This window comes from Musa acuminata, chromosome BXJ1-10 (assembly GCF_036884655.1).
Source record: "Musa acuminata AAA Group cultivar baxijiao chromosome BXJ1-10, Cavendish_Baxijiao_AAA, whole genome shotgun sequence".
In the NCBI taxonomy this organism is placed as follows: Eukaryota; Viridiplantae; Streptophyta; class Magnoliopsida; order Zingiberales; family Musaceae; genus Musa; species Musa acuminata.
In genome coordinates, this window is record NC_088336.1 from 34,682,371 (window position 1) to 34,699,735 (window position 17,365).

The 17,365-nt window shown below is 44.2% G+C and overlaps 4 protein-coding genes and 1 pseudogene across 6 annotated transcripts; 2 read left to right on the forward strand and 3 right to left on the reverse strand.

The window, feature by feature from the left end:
* Positions 1 to 319: 319 nt before the first annotated feature.
* On the reverse strand, positions 320 to 2,384 carry LOC135594681 (ethylene-responsive transcription factor RAP2-13-like). Its single transcript, XM_065085107.1, has one exon. It carries the CDS (start codon positions 1,816 to 1,818, stop codon positions 622 to 624), a length of 1,197 nt encoding a protein of 398 aa, XP_064941179.1. The 5' UTR covers positions 1,819 to 2,384; the 3' UTR covers positions 320 to 621.
* Positions 2,385 to 7,073: 4,689 nt separating this feature from the next.
* On the forward strand, positions 7,074 to 11,056 carry LOC103969643 (elongation factor 1-alpha). Of its 3 annotated transcripts, none has more exons than XM_009383232.3 (3): positions 7,074 to 7,230; positions 9,308 to 9,779; positions 9,870 to 11,056. In XM_009383232.3, the coding sequence occupies exons 2-3, from the start codon at positions 9,318 to 9,320 to the stop codon at positions 10,749 to 10,751; spliced, it is 1,344 nt and encodes a 447-aa protein (XP_009381507.2). In that variant the 5' UTR covers positions 7,074 to 7,230; positions 9,308 to 9,317; the 3' UTR covers positions 10,752 to 11,056. The 3 variants fall into 3 exon arrangements, with proteins under 3 accessions (XP_009381507.2, XP_009381509.2, XP_009381508.2); XM_009383234.3 differs by having other exon boundaries at positions 7,093 to 7,230; positions 9,316 to 9,779; XM_009383233.3 differs by having other exon boundaries at positions 7,096 to 7,230; positions 9,304 to 9,779.
* An 867-nt stretch (positions 11,057 to 11,923) lies between these two features.
* On the forward strand, positions 11,924 to 13,508 carry LOC103969998 (putative ETHYLENE INSENSITIVE 3-like 4 protein). Its single transcript, XM_009383626.3, has one exon. The coding sequence runs from the start codon at positions 11,939 to 11,941 to the stop codon at positions 13,106 to 13,108; it is 1,170 nt and encodes a 389-aa protein (XP_009381901.3). The 5' UTR covers positions 11,924 to 11,938; the 3' UTR covers positions 13,109 to 13,508.
* On the reverse strand, positions 13,419 to 13,884 carry LOC103969644 (chlorophyll a-b binding protein CP24 10A, chloroplastic-like; annotated as a pseudogene).
* A 1,612-nt stretch (positions 13,885 to 15,496) lies between these two features.
* Positions 15,497 to 16,211, reverse strand: LOC135595093 (heavy metal-associated isoprenylated plant protein 23-like). Its single transcript, XM_065085613.1, has 2 exons — positions 15,960 to 16,211; positions 15,497 to 15,880 (listed from the first exon to the last, which is right to left on the reverse strand). Exons 1-2 carry the CDS (start codon positions 16,099 to 16,101, stop codon positions 15,582 to 15,584), a joined length of 441 nt encoding a protein of 146 aa, XP_064941685.1. The 5' UTR covers positions 16,102 to 16,211; the 3' UTR covers positions 15,497 to 15,581.
* Between the last annotated feature and the right edge of the window lie 1,154 nt (positions 16,212 to 17,365).

The following is a 17,365-nucleotide window of genomic DNA, read 5'->3' on the forward strand; positions in this document are numbered from 1 at the left end:
TCCAAAGGCAGAAGCAGACGCCTCTGATATGGCAATTATGTCCCTCACCACTGACATGGTAAAAGAACATGTTATTCCAATATTTTTCAGATCATATCCAGAATATTGAACATTGAACATTGATATGGTCAGTCTTTCACTCTGCCATCCACACAAGATTACTTACTTGATGTATCATCAAGAGGGGGAAATCATGCAGATTTAAGATCCAGCACAACATCACACAACTTTGAATCAGCTTCCAAGTTCTTTCCCCCTCCCTGCAGTCAAAAGTTTGGACAAACCTTCCAGAGTTGATGAATTTCTAGGCCACAATATCTGAATTCAACGACTGCAGACATCAAATTTTACATAACAGGTTGGATAACTACAAGCTACACAGGACTATAATACAACATTGTTCCTCACTGGTTCTGCTGAGGAAAAAACAAACAGCAGAAAACAGCAGGTCTCAGACACAACCACAACATACTCCACACCTAAAACCTTATCCTTGAATGGACTCTTACACTGAAGACCACAGAGAGAGTCTCTACAGAAGCTCAGCAAATGTCTAAAATACCATTTGCAGCAGCCACTGGAGACAACAGTAACTACCAGACCTGCGTCCTGAGCTACTTACTAACTGCTGGAAGAGAGAATGGAGTCCCAGTCGATCTCCCATGATGGGCGTTTTTGCAACATAAAGGTCTCCGATTCATCCCACGGCGCCTCGGTAAAATCCAAATGCTGCATCTCAAGCACTGGCGGGGAGCAAGAGGAGTCTTCGCCCTCGGACGAGCTCCCCGACTTGTTGTCCTCTGAGCCCGCCTTGGGCGCGGCTTCCTTGGTGACCGTTGGCGGCGGATCGCCGCTGCCGATTGTAGCGGACTCTGTGATGGGCTTGAGGGTGGAGCTGGGCAGCGGGCTGCTCCTCTTTTTCGATTTCGAGGAATTGGCCAAGCCCTGGCAGAGGGCTTGGAGCTTGGCGTCGACGGTGGAGAGAAGGGGACCTGGGGCGGCGGCGGCGGCGTGCCGGAGGTTGGGGAAGTTGAGCCTGGCGAAGTCCCCGCGGAGCTTGTAGGCGGCCTTGTCGTAGGCGAGTGCGGCTTCCTCGGCGGTGTCGAAGGTCCCAAGCCAGAGGCGCGTCCGGTTCTTGGGGAGACGGATCTCCGCCACCCACTTGCCCCAGTGGCGCTGCCGCACCCCGCGGTATAACTTTGTGGGCTTCGGGGCAGCGGGGGAACCGGTGTGCTTCATCAGCTGAGGTCGCAGGCCGAGAAAGCTCGCAGCTTGGTGGTGGTGGTGGCGGTTCGCCTGCAATTGTCTCACGGCAAGGAGGTTCTGCTGCTGCTGGAAGAGGAATTGAGCTTGAATCTGCTGGATCTGAGCTGGGCTAAGTTGGGTGAGCCCGACCCAGCCGACGCTGCCGACACCAAGGCGGTCCAAGCTACAGAAGCGCTCCGGTACCGACCCGGCGACAGACGGCGAAGGCGAGCAGGCATCCAAGGCGGGATCTTGACAGAGGTAACCGCCAACGGTGGGATTTTGCAGGGAATAGCAACCCAAGTTTGGATTTTGGAGAGAGGAGGGGTTGGAGAAGCGGGGGGAAGAAGAGAAGGTAGACGGGGGAAGAGTGGAAGTGAGAGAAGGATATGAGTAGGTAAGAGTAGTGGTAGAAGAGGTGGAAGAGGGAGGAGGAGGAGGAGGAGGAGGGTGGGAGAGGGAGGAGGCGGAAGCACTTGTCATAAAAGGCTCGAGTGCTTTCATAAGCTCCTCATCGAAGGGATCTGCGGTGGTAAATGGATTTCTATTGTACATATCTATGGCTGTAGCCATGCAAGATCTAAGCAAACACTCCAAACAAAAGAGGAACCAAAAGAAGAAGAAAAAGATGATCTTTTTACCAAGATAGATCAATAGAAGAGAGAAGCTAACAGCCCAACCCGGCTCTCAAACAAAATCAAAGAGCAGGCAATTGGGCTTCCAGAGTGGAGGTTCAGTTCAAAAAGCTGACCTCTTTTGCATCTACGAGAAGGAGAAAAATCTGAAGAAAAAGCGACCACAGGGTACAGAAAAACAACCCTCTAGGTCGACTAAAATCCCAAAAAAAAATGATGAGAAAAACCCAGGAAAAAAAAACTCTGGATCTCCGTTATGAAACCTCTGCCTCCCTAAGACAGGAAGAGAAAAACGACACCGAGGTCTCCTCTTTTCTCGCTGAAACAACGAAGAAAAGGACCTCAAGATGAGAATTTTTTTCTTTTCTCCTTCTTCTACAGGAGACAGAAGACGACAGAGGAGGGGGGAAGGGATCAGGGGACAAACCTTGTGATGTCTTCGGATGGGGGATCGCTCAGCCTCACCGAAGAGTGGAAAGGGGGGGTGGGGGGAGTTGGCCTGTGGTGGTGGAGCTCACTCTATCTTTTGGTGGAAGAAGGCAGGCTCACGGTGGTCGGTATATAAAGCCGCCTTCCCCTCGTCTTCGCTAACCACCGTGATTAGTGTTATCCTCAACTAAACGTGTGATCGCACGCGCATAATAGTGACGTCACCGCCTACGTGCCAATGGGTCTTGAACGGACACGCGTCCTTCGAGTTACAGCCTGGCATCGGTTAATTGATGTGATACGCCCTTTTTCAATTAACTTCTTTTATTTATTTTAATTAAGAAAATACCTCTAAAGTTTCTATTTTCAAGAATGAGGTGCAAATATATATATATATATATATAATTTATATTTATATTTATCTCTTCCAAGGATTGACACATGAAAGAAACTAAGACATGCACTTTGTAGTCTTACATTTTCTATTGTGTTCAATGTAAGGAGATGAATAATGGGAGTAGGGATACAAGATGAGATGGTTGCAATGTCATGTTCAAATTAAGAGTGGTGATTGAAGTGGGTGATTGGATGGTAGAATATCTCTTTCTTTATTCAAGGTTGGGATTTACTAATCATTTTGTGTAAATCATGTGATTTTTCTTTTTCAAATGTAATTTTTTGGATACTTAATGTATATATAATTTTATATATCTTTATGAATAAAGAACAAAATTTCCAACTATTAATGAATAATCAATTTTATCATTGATTCATCGTCACTATGGCCTATATCATAAAATAAGCTATTTATTTTTCCTTAATAAAAATATAATTGTCTATAGTTGCAAACATGTAACAATTAGGACAGTAGAAAAACCTTTTAGGTGTGTGAAAAGGATGGTTCCTCCATTTGAGTCTACTAGAAGATTGGCTTATTAATTGCTTTACCATCAACTTCATTTGTATCATCAAATTGGGGCAGTGATTTCACATAAAGTTACATTCTTTTTATTACATATATAGAATGTTATTTGTGAAAAAGTATAAAAGAATACTTTTGGACAATCCATTCTCTCTCTCAAAAGACACTAATAGTTATTTGATGTGTGTTTATTAATCTTTTATATAAATTTTTAAATATTTAGTTCTTGATTGCACCATATTTTGTAAAAATCGTAAAATTAATCGACTTTTTCTTTATTCCTCTTGAATGCGTTAATCTTTGTATTACGAAAATAATATCCATGTAGAACATAATTTATCCTTCTCGATCACTATAACTATAAATTGATTAGTGTAGATATGATATTATAATTTAAATACAAAATTTAAAATATTAGTTTGATGATAATATACTTCACTTAAGATTCCAAAATTTTATTCAGTAAAATTTTAAATATAACTATCAATTAATTAGTAAATTTATTTTAGAAAAATATTAATAATTTGATTTATTAAATGTATTATTATTTTTATTGAGATGATGGATCGAAAAAGGTTAAGATCAAGGTCAACGTTGAATCGAAAGAAAAAGAAATGGAAGGATGAGATAATGACACCATTCACGCATCCAAGGAAAAGCATGAAATCGGTTTGAAAGTTGCGATCATGCAAACGTCAACGCAAAGCTTGTCTCTCTGTCTTCAACCGAGCCGCCCATCGATTTGGAACACGGAAGCAACACTCGAGCCAATTCCACACTTTTAATGTAATTTATTTTTTTTATTTATTTATTTATTTATTTTTATCTCTCTCTATATATATATATATATATATATATATAATAGAAATATCAAATATTCTATAGTAAAGAAACGGTCCAACCGGTGACTTGACCGCGTCGTAAAGACTAAGCAAATGACGAACGGACACCTGCGATCGCTACTGGCGAGCGGTGCAAAGTGCGAGCAGCGGGCCAGCGGTTGGGTTGGCGCAACAGCGAAAGGACGAACAGCTCGTGGATTGCGGCGTGTCGGGACAGAGATGTGCGTGGGTTCCACGCCACGTGCGTCGCCCACGTTCTCTGCGTCCCCCCCCCATTTGATGTTATTTATTGCCAGCCCGAGGAAAAGGAAGCGTCCGCACCGGTCGTTGCGGCGGTTGCAACTTCCCCTGCTTGCAACCGTCGCCACTTAAATGCCGGCATTCATGACGACCACGTGAGCCCGTTCCCCCCCCCGCCGCAGGCTTCAAGACTCGTGCACTCGAAGCAGCTGGCTGCTTTAGAACCCCCGTCGGCGACGAGGATCGGACGGTCGGATCTCGCGGCGGAGGTGGAGACGCCGTCGCCCACGCGGATTGCACCGGTGGGAGGGCGACAGGTGCGTGGCTGCAATAACTTCGTCCGCTCTTTAAAGACAGTCAACGCGTAACAGAGCCACGACAGGGAGAGCAGGACAGTGGCAGAGCAGGAGTTGCATGCTCTCTCTCTCTCTCTCTTTCTTTCTTTCTACCCTCGCGAGGACGAAGAAGAGTCGATTGGGAATGGAGACAGATAAATGATAAGACTACTCGATTACATAAACTGTTAGGGAAAATTTAGTAGGGTAAAATTCTTTAAAATAAATTTAATTAGATCCTCCGAGCTCGAATATTGACGATTAGCAGCAGCAGTCTGAATCTAATTACGAGTCTTGAATGGAGATGCGCCCACAAATTATGATTGAATAGTCATATGGTTGTATGGTGGAAGTTTGAATTGCCGACATGATATAAATTCCAGCCTTGTTTGACGTGTACAAGAACAGTGTTTGCATAGTACAGCTTTTTAATTCTGGAATTAAGCGTGATGGGTTTGGTGATGCATCGAACAGTGGAATCGAAACGATGGTGGTGGAGGAAATGTGCAGTAAGACTACGACACTCGATTAGGTGAAATTGCTTACATCTGTTCGTATCGGAGGCCAAGTTTTCAACCGCAATCGCGTGAGGATGGTTGAGATGAAGCCCTCAAGCTGAGGCTCCTCCAAGAACGCCAGGAACAAAAAAAGCTTTTTGATCGTCAACACATCATGATTTCTGCGTGATTCCTGACATATCGAGATAAGAACATCTCCAAAAGGAATCGAGGGTAATCGTGAGCCACGCACGGTGGAGACCAATCGCCACCCGACCTCTCACCTCTCACCTCTCACCTCTGCCTCGCTGTGGAATTCTAACATCAGCTTTGAATGGACTTGAAAGACTCGTGTGACGAGTTGGGTGATAGGTTTCCATCACGCCCTGCTTTTCTCACAACACTCACAGGAAAGCATGAGAAGCGAGACACGCTTTATGACCACGGTCACATGGACGAACATAGCAACGAGGAACACCTTGACGACTATAGAGGCTCGGCATTAATGAGGTGTTGGCACACCGATGATTTTAGGAGTGGTAATAATGCGAGCCGAGAATTCTATCTCTACCTGTGCTGTCTTTCCAGAGCTTGTCTTGCAAGGAGCAAGGCATGTAGGGCCTTCATATCTCAAAACACAATCTCTGGATGCATCTTGTCCTCGCAAAGTGAAGCAAGCAAACCCACCTGCACTGCAATCAATAAATAGGGCAGGTTTATGGAAGCAGAGTCCGCTGTCCATTTAGAACTACTGCAGATGGAATTCTCATTCTCTTAGATCGGAAGCTGTAGAAATGAGGAAGAAGTGAAAGAGAGAGTCCTGTGTCTTTTTGAGTTAGAAGACACCAATGGTGATTTCAAGTAAATGATAAAGCTAAGATGCATATATTGTGAGTAAAGCAAAACTATAATAGATTCACATTTGTCGAAAGATATACAAAGCTAAACTCACTCAAATATTTTGCACATCAATATGTTTTTGTTTTTACATTTACAACTCCATTTCCAGTTCACTTAGCTTGAACAGTTCAGTTCATCAACATGATGTGCAATGCTTGTATCATGTCATTTTGGGCCAATTCTTTCAGGATCCAACAACACTTACAAGGCCTACCAATTATAAGCCTAAAAGAAGCCAAATGGGCTTCTTTTCTATATGTTTTGTATATCTTTCATTACAAAGTTGGGAAATAATTAGCCAACCCAAATGCAAAGAAAAAAAAAGGTTGGGAAAAGACATATTTTCCCCACCAAATTTGGGTGATTTTCTTATAAAACACTCATATTTTGGGCATTTCTCAATTAGTATCTTCTATTTTTTATTTTTATTTTATTTAGTTAATTCAAAAAAAATACGTAAATTAATTCTCAAACAAATATTATAAATGATCTAAGTAAATTTTTAATCTCAGCCAAATTAACAATAAGTATAAAAATATGATATTATAATAGTTTATGAGTAATAATAACGAAAGATGTTCGATATGATGTCACTTATAGTGTTTTTAAATAGTGTATATAGTATTTTTATATCTCAACAAAATATCATAAATGATGTGATCATATTTTTGGAAAATAATAATTTACATTGATTTAAATAAAAAAATAAAATCTTTTCTTTCATGGTACATGAGCACACAGGCTGTGCCAAATGAATCCTCAAATCATCATTCCCTTTTTTAGCACTAATCTAATCTTTCTTGATGTTGCAACGCGACCTGACCGAGTCCAACATCTTATAACGTAATACTAAACCGATCTACGACCTTCCGTTTCGGATCAAACCGTCCAGATTCGACCAAGTTTCTCCTGCAGAGCAAATCCGAAATCCAACGACGGAGATCCGATCACGAGAGTCCGGATCTGAGCCAACCATATCGCCGCAGCCGCCGCCATCTGTTTCGGGACCATGAATCATATATTTGGCCCAACACATTTTGCGGAACCCTAGGGGCATTTTGGTAATCGTGTCCTCCATAAGTATAGATCGCTGGGGCTCCTCTCCCCTCCTCCCACCGCGACGGACGTGGTTGTAGCCGCCGCCGATCTCTCTCTCTGCCGGACTTCTCTTCTCTGATCTCTTTGGTAAAAGTTCTTCTGCTCCCCTTCTTTGATCTCTTGTTGTCGTGCTTGCTATGTCGAAGAGTCTCTCGTGATGATTGTTGTTTGATTGATTTCTTTTAATCTGTCGAGGGTTGTTGTCTAATTGATTCAAAGCTTGATTTTGTTGATGATACTTCAGTACGTTTTCTTTGTGTCAGCAGTTTATTAACCGTGTTATGTCTATAGTTCTTGATGTCGCATCCTGGCGCTCCACGCGTTATTGAGTGTTTGCGCAGGGTTTTGTGTCGTTATCAGAAGAGAGATCGATTGCTACATTGTCAGATATTGGTGCTTAGTCTTAGGAGTACATGATCCTGTCACATTATGTCAAAACATATTGAAGATGGTGAAAACGTAACGTGGTGGTCGTAATTCGCATTGATTTTACTCTTCTGACAGCGAATTTTGCGTCACTATGTTGTTGTCGTTGTCATTATTATTTTGATTTGAGCGATTTTAAATTAACAAGCCTATCGCATTTTGAGAGGGGCTCTCTGATTGTCTACTAAAGGTTTTTCCTTGTATACTGTGCTGGCATGTATGGACGACTCAAAAAAGAAAGTGTCCTTTCTTGTTTATTTAATATTTTATTCTGTCTACCTCTTGAACAAACTGCATAACATATGGCTCTTGTGTATGCAATTAAATTTTGAATGTCTGAGATTAGGGTAATTAATCTTTCTATTCAATACAATTTCTGATAAATCATATCAATTTATGTGGGAGTGATTATATCACCTTTGCTACATGGATTTCCTCCATGCTTAAATTTTTGGGTTGTGTTATATATGATTAGGTCTTAGATTCATGTTCAGTAAAATGAAACATTTTTCTTTACAAAAAAAAACACAATTAAACATTGCAGTTGATTTTCCTACTAGACGTCCTGCATGGATTATTTTCTACTATAGTGCATGAATTATTTTCTGCCGTATGATATGTGAATTGTTTTCTTGTTTCTGTTGTGTGAATTATCTTTTACTTGGTAAAGTAGCATCGACTTGTACTGGTTATGGTGTATTCAAATTTATGGTCGCTAGTGGATGTGATGTTGGATGGTAGCATCTTATTCACTAGTTTATGTTTTTGGTTAAGGGATCATGACTTTTAGAGTGCCTGATGATTCTTGTGCTTTTTTCTTGTAGCTTGCTATGTGCTGTCGCAGACTTCAATAGAACGACTGAACTTTTGGATATTTAAAATTGGAGCACCTTTTTGTTGTTTTTGCAAGTTATAGCTTGAGTAGCTCTGATATTCCTGTTTAATGCTGATCTGATAGATACAATTTTACTGTTGGCTATTCTGCCACATTATTTTGGGCATTTCAACTGTTCTATCTAGTATACCACTTTACATCAATCAGTCATTTTAGTTGGAGGTATTATGATGCTTTACATTAATACAAACATACATTGGATGTCTTTATTCACCAAGCCTTTTTTGGGATAATGGAGTACACAAGATAGTGACATTTTGGTTTTCTATGCTTCTAGATATGTATCATTTGAATTTGTATTTATTTTAATAGCAGCCTTGAGTTTTTGTTGAGATTGGACTGGGAGCTGCATACTGATTTATACTATTTAGTTTATGTTTGCTATATACTATTTCCTCTTCTCTAGTGCTTTCCAAAATATAGAAAGCTGAACAATCTCAAGCGTCATTTGGACCTGTATCTAATTTAAGGGAACTGCAAAAGTTAAGAGTAGATATTTAGAGATCATTAGTGGAACTAAAGATAGAAGTGGTTTTTCATTTTATCATACACTGATAAATTTGAATTTCCCCTGTCATCACCATATTGATTATTTGGCCTTTTGCTGCAGCATTCCAATTGTCTAGTTAATTTTTTTTTTTCATGGTTAAGAACATGATTTATTGGTTATCTCAGTCTATCATACTTGACTTTATTTTGGACTTCTGATCCCTATAAAGTTTTTTTTAATCTTATTCTTTTATAGCAGTTTTTTTTCCTATTTTTGTAATGCTGTCAGAAACATCCTACGTTTTCGTATTTGTTACTATGATAAGCTTGCTGATTTATGTCTATTGGAGATAGGAAATTAGAAATGGGAAAGGAGAAGGTTCACATTAACATCGTGGTTATTGGCCATGTCGACTCTGGAAAATCAACCACAACTGGACATTTGATTTACAAACTTGGAGGGATTGATAAGCGTGTTATTGAGAGGTTTGAGAAGGAAGCTGCTGAGATGAACAAGAGGTCATTCAAGTATGCCTGGGTTCTTGACAAGTTAAAGGCTGAGCGTGAGCGTGGTATCACTATTGATATTGCCCTTTGGAAGTTTGAGACTACAAAGTACTACTGCACCGTCATTGATGCTCCTGGACATCGTGATTTCATCAAGAACATGATTACCGGAACTTCTCAGGCTGATTGTGCTGTCCTTATTATTGATTCTACAACTGGTGGTTTCGAAGCTGGAATTTCCAAGGATGGACAGACTCGTGAACATGCACTTCTAGCTTTCACTCTTGGTGTTAAACAGATGATTTGTTGCTGCAACAAGGTGGGATTTTTTGCATGATTGCTTCTTAAGGTGCATGACTTTGGTCTTCAGGTAATTTTTTTTACTAAACATATGTTTTGTTTCTAATAGATGGATGCCACTACACCTAAATACTCAAAGGCACGGTACGATGAAATCGTCAAGGAGGTCTCATCTTATCTCAAGAAGGTTGGTTACAATCCTGACAAGATCCCATTCGTGCCAATTTCTGGTTTCGAAGGTGATAATATGATTGAGAGATCCACCAATCTTGACTGGTACAAAGGCCCAACTCTTTTGGATGCTCTTGACATGATCCAAGAGCCCAAACGTCCGTCCGACAAGCCTCTCCGGCTCCCTCTGCAGGATGTCTACAAGATTGGAGGGATTGGAACCGTGCCTGTAGGTCGTGTTGAGACTGGAACCTTAAAGCCTGGTATGGTTGTTACCTTTGGTCCTACAGGCCTTACTACTGAAGTTAAGTCTGTGGAAATGCACCATGAGGCTCTCCAGGAGGCTCTTCCTGGTGACAATGTTGGTTTCAATGTCAAGAACGTTGCTGTGAAGGACCTCAAGCGTGGTTTTGTTGCCTCAAACTCCAAGGACGACCCGGCAAAGGAGGCTGCCAACTTCACCTCTCAAGTTATCATCATGAACCATCCAGGTCAAATTGGGAACGGTTATGCTCCTGTCCTCGATTGTCACACCTCCCACATTGCTGTCAAGTTTGCAGAGCTTGTGACTAAGATTGACAGGCGATCCGGCAAGGAGCTGGAGAAGGAACCCAAGTTCCTCAAGAATGGAGATGCAGGTTTCGTGAAGATGGTTCCTACAAAGCCAATGGTCGTTGAGACTTTTTCTACCTACCCACCTCTGGGTAGGTTTGCTGTCAGAGACATGAGACAGACAGTTGCTGTTGGTGTCATCAAGAGTGTGGAGAAGAAGGATCCTACTGGAGCCAAGGTTACCAAAGCTGCTCAAAAGAAGAAATGAACCGAGGAGAATTCTGCATTGGTCTTGTTTGGTGTCAGCAGCAATTTTAATATGCATCCTTCTTGTCAGCTTTACGAGTCTATAGGTTTGGTATCTGGTGCGTCGCAGAATTGGGTGCTCGATAGGCGGTGGCAGTGTTGCATTTAAGGTGCCTGTTCTAGCAAGTTTTTTTTTCCTTTTTGAGGGGTCTCTCTCTATATTTTAAACTGGTACTTGGAAGTGAATTTGAGTTGTTTGGATTCGACAATAGTGGGTCTAGTTTGATTCTGGTATTTGACTTTATATATCAGTACTTGGATTTATTATATTTGTTCATCGAATCTTGATAATTGCTCTATGGAAGTTTTTTTCTTTATCTCGGCTGTTGTATGATCCTGGTGTTTTATGGATATACCGTCAAAATCTTGGAATCGGAATCGGAATCTGAATCTGAGTTAGAATCGGAATCATCCGTTTTGATTTTCATAAATCAAGATTCATAATCCAACCGACCGGATTTGGCCACTGGATCGGTTCTCATTTCAATCTTAATTCTCCATCTGTTCTAAATATAATAATATAATAAATAACTAATTAATCTAAATGGACGGTTTAGATTACAAGGGAGAGTGAGATGGACGGGTTCAGCCGCGACCCTTTTTACCCTGGATCGCACGTTAAGAATTTGCACTGGGGGGACTTCCCATGCCGTACCCATTGGCACAGGAATGAAGACGTTGTCTGTCTTCCATGTACCCATTGGCACAGGAATGAAGACGTTGTCTGTCTTCCATGTCCTCTATTGGGACGTGGGATTCTCTGATATGTCGCATGCATGTCTTCGTTGGTGCAATCAGCACGGGACCTCGAGAGCCACTTGTTCCATCGCAGATCATCGTATAGTAGTAAGACCCTCGACATCTGTCTCGCATGCATGCCTCCTTCATAACTGGTTTGGCCACACCCACCCCCAACTGATCCGTTTACCCTACGGGCAAACATCAACAAATATTGGCTTTCAGATTCCAATCCGTCCAGCAATGGCACGTATTCTGCATCGTATTCCTTAAACAAATCCATGGTGACCTTTGGGCTGTCCAAAGGATGAGTTCTCTTGTCAGTTCATGTCGGAATCGCCTTTATATGATTTACCTTATCGCGGACTGCACTCCAGAGGCATCTTCACGGTGACCTTCTATGGTGGTGCAATGGATCCCTCGGCTCCACCAAATCATGGTCCAACTGCTGCCACCACCCAAATCGAAGCGGCTGTTGTCGTCGTTCTCGCCGAGGAGGAGGAGGACGACGATGGTAATGGCAGCGAGAATGAAGGAATCATCGATGTGGCCGAGGTCGAGAAGCGGATGTGGAAGGACAAGCTGCTGCTGACGAAGCTGAAGCAGCGGAGGGGGCAGCAGCAAGGCGGCTTCTCCGGTGCTCTGGTGGAGCCCCTGGCTAAGGAGCGGTCGCGGCGGCGGGCGATGGCCCGAGCCCAGGACGGGGTCCTGCGGTGCATGCTCAAGATGATGCAACACTGCAGCGCCCGTGGGTTCGTGTACGGTATCGTGCCGGAGCGGGGGGACCCGGTGACAGGGTCGTCGGAGAACCTCAAGTCCTGGTGGAAAGACTCCGTCGCGTTCGATCGCAATGCCCCGGCGGCCATCGCCCAGTCCACGCTCGCCCAACCGAACGAACTGGTTCTGACCTCTTACATCGATCGCCTGCGTATGTTACAGGACAGCACGCTCGGCTCGCTCCTCTCCGCGCTCATCCAGCACTGCGAACCGCCGCAGCGGAGGTTCCCCTTGGAGAGGGGGCTGCCGCCTCCCTGGTGGCCGACCGGGGAGGAGCCATGGTGGGGGGTGCAAGGCGAGGCCCACGCTCAGGGGCCTCCGCCCTACAGGAAGCCGCATGACCTCAAGAAAGCTTGGAAGCTGAGCCTACTGACCGCCGTCATCAAGCACATGAGTCCAAACCTGGGCCACATGAGGAAGCTGGTCTGGCAGTCGAAGAGGTTGCAGAACAAGATGACCGCCAAGGAAAGCGAGGTGTGGTCGAAGATGGTGAACCAGGAAGAAGCTCTCCTGCAGCTCGCCAACCGCTCCCTCAGGATCTCCCCCATTCCCGAAGATGAAGCGGCCGGCAATTCTGCGGCCGAGAAGGGGCCGGACGGCCGCAGGAACGACGACAAGAGGAAGTGCGAGTTCGGCGACAACTCGAGGGAGAAATGCTCGAGAGCCGAGTTGCAGAACGTGGATGGTAGTGGGGAGTTTGAACTCGATTTATCGGGGAATTGTGTGCTCGAAGATGATCGGAGAGCGATCGACGAGCTCATGATGCTCTACTACAGCGCTCGAGACTTCACTCGGCTAGTGTGATGGTAGAGCTGGTGGGATGAGTGAGATCGAGCATCGCGTGGCGTGACTAATGTGGCGATTGAAATGAAAGATGAGAAGCATTCGCGTGCCAGTAGTAATCCGTTTCTTCCTGTTTTTGCTTATAAAAATAGCTTCTCGCCATCTTGTAGAACTATTCTAGTGTTTGCACTATGTATGTATGTATGTATGTATATATGTATGTATATATGTATGTATGTATAAAGAGTTTGCATGAAAATATCCGGTAGTCAACTGCTTAAAGATTTTACTATGCATCAAGGAAAGCATGCGTGTGCATACGTATGGATGATCACACGCCCAGTGCTCCAAGTCGAGTCTTGCTTTGGCCAGCCTCGAAGTAGAAGACGAGCATGGCAAGCGTAGCAAATCCGTGCGTGCTTGATCTCCGCCACCTTGAGCCGCTCGAGCTTCTCGACGTCCGGCACATACACGCCGTCCCTGAGTGTGCCGGCGAAGCACAGGGGGTCGATGAACTTGCCCCCCGGGTAGCCCTGCTCGCCGGTGGCGTTGGCAAAGTTCTCGGCCGTGCGAGACCAAGGGGTAGCCCATTCCACCGACTGCGACTCCGGGTTGAAGAAGTCCACCCACCGCTTCGACTCCACCCATCCCATGAAGATGAGCTGCAAGCCGAGGAGGGAGCCGAAGGAGAAGGGCGCGATGGCGCCGAGGTCGGCACCCGCCTCGAACCAAGGCACGCCGCTCCACGCCTGCCCGATGAAGATACCCACCACCGCCGCCATCGCTCTCGGTACCACTCGAGGAACGCTGGGTCCTTCCCCAGGCCTGGTGGGTCGAACCCATAGTCACCCGGGAGCCTGCATGGGGAAACAAGACGGCGTGAAGAGGGGAATAGAGAGGTTGCATGTCGAGTGAGTGAAGAGGAGGAAGGGGCTTACGATCCATATGATTTACGTTTAAGGCATGTTAATCATGCAATATTTGGTCAATCTGCTTGCATTTCTTTTATGAGATGAGTTACGCCACTAAGGAGTAAGTTTCATTGTAGATCTCAGCGCATGCAATTAATATCCATTGATACCATGTATCAAGAATTGTTTTCCTCACCAAACTTGTATTCTTGAAAAGATAGTAAAACAAGAACGATGAATAATCAACAACCAAATCTCCGCCGGTAAAAGAGAATTTTCTGAATGAAACCTTTTCTTTGATGAGAAATTGGTGCTCCATAATGTCCCTGAAATGTGTAACATGTTGTTTCTTTCCAGGCAAGAACGCAAGCAGCTATCAGTTTTGGATAGGATAGAATAAAGTCATCTTTGGTACTCTTCCACATTAGATGTAGGAAGAACAATCAAGTCATCTTTCATTAACAGGATAGGTCTCTACCGGGATGAACCTCATGTGCATCAGACACTCACACAGCGTGTCTACAAAGGAGAAAACAGAACACATAATCCTCGTCGATGTATGTAAAACTTCTCTGCGGTGGTTCATTCATGGTTGATGATGAAATAGAATGGTGCTCACGCAATCTCTCTCAACATTCAAAGAGTAGAGTCGCCTGAGTTCTGCAACAGTCCGGGAAACACAAGTGTGATCTGAGGACCACATCACAATCATTTTGGAGGTAGCACTAAAAGATCCTTACACCTTCTCTTTTAAGCTTCGCATCTTTGCCTGTCATTCTGTTTACTCGGGCCCAAGAGTTTGATTCCTCTCGATCAGCACATGCCCTACTGTTGGGTGCCAGGAATGGAATTTATTCTCCATGTAAAGAGGAAAGCCCAAAGCTCCATGGTTTCTGCACTTCAATCATCCATGAAGTATATTTCTTCTGTAGCACAACCCATAAAGTTTCCACCTTAACAATGTGGTCGCTTTGGAGCGTTGAATCAGTACTGTTCTTCCCTCCGGTTTTCAAATTTACCTACAAGTTGGCTTGATAAAAAGTGTCATCGTTCATTGTTACTACAGTCATTCTGGCAACAATGATTTCTGATGGTCACTTTGTCGTTGTCTTCTTGATCATGAAAAGCACTCTTTTTTGAGAGAAGATATGTCGAATGCCTCTTATAATGGTTATGAAACTTATAGCTACAAGAAAGGCTATTATGCCTTCATCTCACTCGAGTTGTGTTAGTGGGTAAGCAAAAGATGAGCCTTTTATGTCCTTAAATCTCCTCGCTCGCACTTCCATCCCTCTCTATGCTTGCGCTTGTTCAGAAGAAGGCAGCAGTATTCATGATTCATATGGCCCCTGTAGCGATCATTTGCAAGCGAGCATGGCTTCAGTTACAGAGATAGATGCCCATAAAGACTTGAACCTCATCTCATCGCTAACTGGTTTCACAAAGTGAGATTTGGCTTACATATAATAATACTATATGACTCCACATTCATACTACTTGATAACACCCACTCCCATGCAAAGCCACAGAGAAGAAAGAACATCACCCTCATTCTACTTAGAAACATATAGATCTGAGTTTCTTCACATGATGGAGCAGGCATTTGGATTGTCATCACTGAACAAGTTGGTAAGCAGGTCATCTTGTCTGAGTGGTTGGCTGGACACAGTGACCACCTCCACATTCCTGACATACCCGGGGGGTGCCTTCTTGTCATAGATCTGAGCACCGTGAGGGTGAGTGACAAGGTTGTAGGGAACATAAGGCCAGATCTCAACTCTCTTGCCCGTGGATCGAACCTTCTTCAGGACTTTGTGTTGCTCAACGTAGCCAGTCACAGTCACTTTATTCTGCTTTCTGTTGATGTCCACCGACTGAACTCCTATATCAAGGTCATGAGGTGTGGATCAGGAGAAGACGAGTGTCAAGCCATCGGTATGGGAGAAGAAGAGGACTTTCACCTGTGACGGAGGAGATGGCATTCCTGACTTTGAGTTCACAGCCCTCGCAGTCCATCCTGACCTTGAGCTCCACCGTCTGCAACTGCTTCCTGTTTGCGTACTGGTGGCCGCCACACAGGAAGCCACAGATGTAATCTCCCATGATGCTTGCCTCCGGCTGATAACGAGGTAGAAAGAGGAGACGGATACAATATAACCCGTAACAAGATAGTTTCGAAGTACGAGAGGGAAGGAAGAGAAACAAAAGACGGAAGTGAGACTGTGACCGACGTTGCTGCCACTGAAGCAGCAGCCTCCTGGAAGATGAAGAAAAGGTGTTTGTTTAGCTGCTTTAGCTCACTGGCATTGCTCTTTTGTTCTCTCATTCAGTGTTCCATAAAGGCTCTCCGACCGTGCTTATATAGACGACCTTCGCAGCACATGCACTCAACTCCCAAAGTTCAAAAAGGGAGCGGAGAAGGGGGGGGGGGGGGGGGGGAGAAAGAAAAAAGAAAGGTGCAGAAAAGACCAGCACTGTTACAGCGAAAAAGCCTCAGAATAACACAGGCTGTTGTTGTTGGTAAGAGGCGAGCAAGTCCCCGAACTGCAAGCAGCCTATTGGGAGGAACATTTGGAAGAATCTAATGATCAAGGAAGGTAGTGTAGATGGATGAACCACCAGCGAGCGAAACCCACAACTTGTACTGAGATTTTGGGTCTATTTTGGGATGACTCCAAACCCCAAAATAGACCCAAAATATATAAGACGACTCCAAACCCCAACTATATAAGATGACTCCAAACCCCAAAATAGACCCAAAATATCAACGGCCTTCTCATTCGAGCCCATTTCGCTCAGCGTCCGCTGCTAAATAGTCGAACAAATGTCGCGGCTTCCTAGTCGAGCCCTTCTTCTTCCCTCCCTTCGCTATAGCCGTTGCACTTCCCCTGTGAGTCATCTTCGCCTCCTCTGCTCTCACTACAAACATAGCTGCATAGAGGCTAGGGTTTTTAGTAAGGACTCTCGATGCTCCCATAACCTTCTTCTTCCCCGCTAGCTAGCGCACCACCACTCATCGCCCCTGGCCAGGATCGCTAACGCCCATCCCAATCATGTGGTTGTTAGCATCCCATATCGTCGCAACCGCACAATCACCTCCCAACAACTACAGCGAGCCATCAACGATGCTACCTCCCAGCCCTCATCATTGCCTTCCAACTCTCAGTAGTAGCGATCCCTCCACACTGTGACTGTAGCGAGTATCGTTGCCATCGTCAAAGCTCGCCAACCCTGTACTATGACAGCTATAATCTCATTTGTATGTTTACATGAGGAAAAAATCAGTAGGGAGAATCGTCAAATATAAATGATAACAAATAGATGATCAATAAACCACCCGCCTCATCTATTCTCAATCAAAACCCTA